Below are 2500 nucleotides of genomic sequence, written 5' to 3' on the forward strand. Positions count from 1 at the left end.
AACAATAATAATGATAATAATGATAATGATGATGATAATAACAGTGATGATAATAATGATAGTGATAATAATATTAATGATGATGAAGATGATAATGATGATGATAATAATAATAACAATATTGATAATGATCAAAGTAATGGTGATAATAGGAATTATTATAATAGTAATAGTATAATGATAATTATAATGATAATGATAAAAATTATGATAATAATGATGATAATAATAACAAGAAAACAGCAACAATAATCATAAGAATTATAACAATAATACCGATAATGATAATAACAATGATATTAGTAATAGTAATGATAATAACTTACGTAGTATTTATAGTAGTACTGCGTTATCGTAGTAGCAATGATAAAGATTAATAATAATACTAAGAATGATAACACTAAAAATAACAGAAACAAGCATAATTTTATCAAGGGTATGAATTACACTGAAACACATACTACTCTCAAATCATGCTTAACATAGTCAACAAAGAAGAAAGAATGCACAACCCAATTACATAAAAAGTTTGAATAAAAGAAACTCGATAAATGAATTAGACACACACACACATACACACACACACACACACACACACACACACACACACACACACAAACACGCACACACATTCACAAAACGCGACAACAGGTGCGTGGAGCGTCGAAAACCCAAGTGACGCAAGAAACGGACATCAACAGGCGTGTCGTCCGGAGTCACTCACTCGCCTTTTATGTGACCAGTCGTGGGTTATAATCACCGAGGAGGGTCATGTATTGTAGTGATGCGTCGATTCAGTGTGAGTTTATAGTGCGTTCCTCTAGTGTGATTTTTTTTTTAGTAATGCGTCGATTCAGTGTGAGTTTATAGTGCGTTTCTCTGGGGGTGATTTTTTTTTCTTGATGGTTATGCGTCCTTCCAATGTGAGTTTATAGTGTGCTTCTCCACTAGCATTTGTTTTCATGCGTTCATCATGAGTTTATAGTGCGTTCCTCTAGTGTGATTTTTTTAGTAATGCGTCCACTCAGTGTGAGTTTATAGTGCGTTTCTCTGCGTCCTTCTAATGTGAGTTTATAGTGTGCTCCTCCACTAGCATTTGTTTTCTTGCGTTCATCATGAGTTTATAGTGCCTTCCTCTAGTGTGATTTCTTGTCATGCATCCACCTAGTTTGTGTTTATAGTACTTTCCTCTCTTTTTAGCCATGCGTTTATCAATTGTGAGTTTGAGTGGGTTCTTCTAGGGTGTAATTTTTTAGGTGTGTTTCCTTCCGGTGTGAGATTTAGTCATGCGTCTAGGTGTGATTTTTAGTCGTGTGTCCATTCAGTGTGAGAATTAAGTGCGTCCTGTTGTGTGATATTTAGGCATGCGTCCATTCATATATATAAATATATATATATATATATATATATATATATATATATATAGCGCATTCTCTAGATATTTAAAGACCTGCGTCCATCTGATTTTAAGTCTGCTCCTCCAATGATTTTTTTTTTTTTTTTTTTTTTTGTTATGTGTCCCCTCTTGCATTCGTCCAGAGTGAGTTTGTAGTGATGCGTCCAGAAGTTTTAGCCATATGCCTCCTGTGTCCTTTCTGTGGAATTTTCATTTATGCCACAGATAACTAAGTCATCGAAAGCTTGTACGGATACAACGATACTTTTCTTGGAGAGAACCCTGTGACGTACAGTTTTTTATCGGTGGTTTCCTGTGTAGTGACGATTCCAGGCTTTCTTGGAGGGCCATCTTCTACACACACACACACACACACACACACACACACACACACAGAGAGAGAGAGAGAGAGAGAGAGAGAGAGAGAGAGAGAGAGAGAGAGAGAGAGAGAGAGAGAGAGAGAGAGAGAGTGAGAGATGGAGAGAGAGAGAGAGAGAGAGAGAGAGAGAGAGAGAGAGAGAGAGAGAGAGAGAGAGAGAGAGAGAGAGAGAGAGAGAGAGAGAGAGAGAGAATGATAAACTTTAATAGCAGCGAGATAGAATAACTAAAAATTTAGTGAAGAAAAACACATCAGGCCAAAGTGCAGATTCCCGTGCTGGGGAATGTTTAAAATACAGTCCTTATGACAGAAGCGCAACCGATAGACTAAGTGGGACTGATTGACAGCTGCACATACACGCTGACAACTTTCAAGGAGATAAGCACATAGGTTAAGAGAGAGATAAGTGTAAGAGTGACAGTAAGAATGAGGATAAGGGAAAAAAAAGTGATTTATTGAAAGAGAGAGAGAGAGAGAGAGAGAGAGAGACAGAGAGAGAGAGAGAGAGAGAGAGAGAGAGAGAGAGAGAGAGAGAGAGAGAGAGAGAGAGAGAGAGAGAGAGAGGGATGGAGGGAGGGAGGGAGGGGGGCAATGGGATAGATATAGAGATAAATAGATAGATAGAGGGAAAGAGAATGCAAAAGGGACAATAAGAAGAACTGTGTACATATACTATCCCCAATACGAATACAAAAATAGATAAATAAATATATGGATACACACAT

General features: G+C 37.0%; 1 protein-coding gene across 3 annotated transcripts in view; it reads left to right on the forward strand.

Annotated features, from left to right (window-relative positions):
* The window catches only part of LOC125038525 (integrin alpha-7-like), a 25884-nt gene that overhangs the window by 7396 nt on the left and 15988 nt on the right, over window positions 1–2500 (forward strand). Inside the window, exon 1 of one of the 3 annotated variants that reach the window (XM_047632024.1) lies at window positions 670–799. The exons of 1 other annotated variant lie outside the window; for it this stretch is intronic. In XM_047632024.1, coding sequence (XP_047487980.1) covers window positions 772–799 — 28 coding nt within the window. In that variant the 5' untranslated portion in view covers window positions 670–771. Of the gene's footprint in view, window positions 1–669; window positions 811–2500 lie in introns of those variants that run through there. One more of the 3 variants, XM_047632025.1, reaches the window with a different exon arrangement.

The sequence above is a fragment of the Penaeus chinensis genome, chromosome 25, assembly GCF_019202785.1.
Source record: "Penaeus chinensis breed Huanghai No. 1 chromosome 25, ASM1920278v2, whole genome shotgun sequence".
Lineage (NCBI taxonomy): Eukaryota > Metazoa > Arthropoda > Malacostraca > Decapoda > Penaeidae > Penaeus > Penaeus chinensis.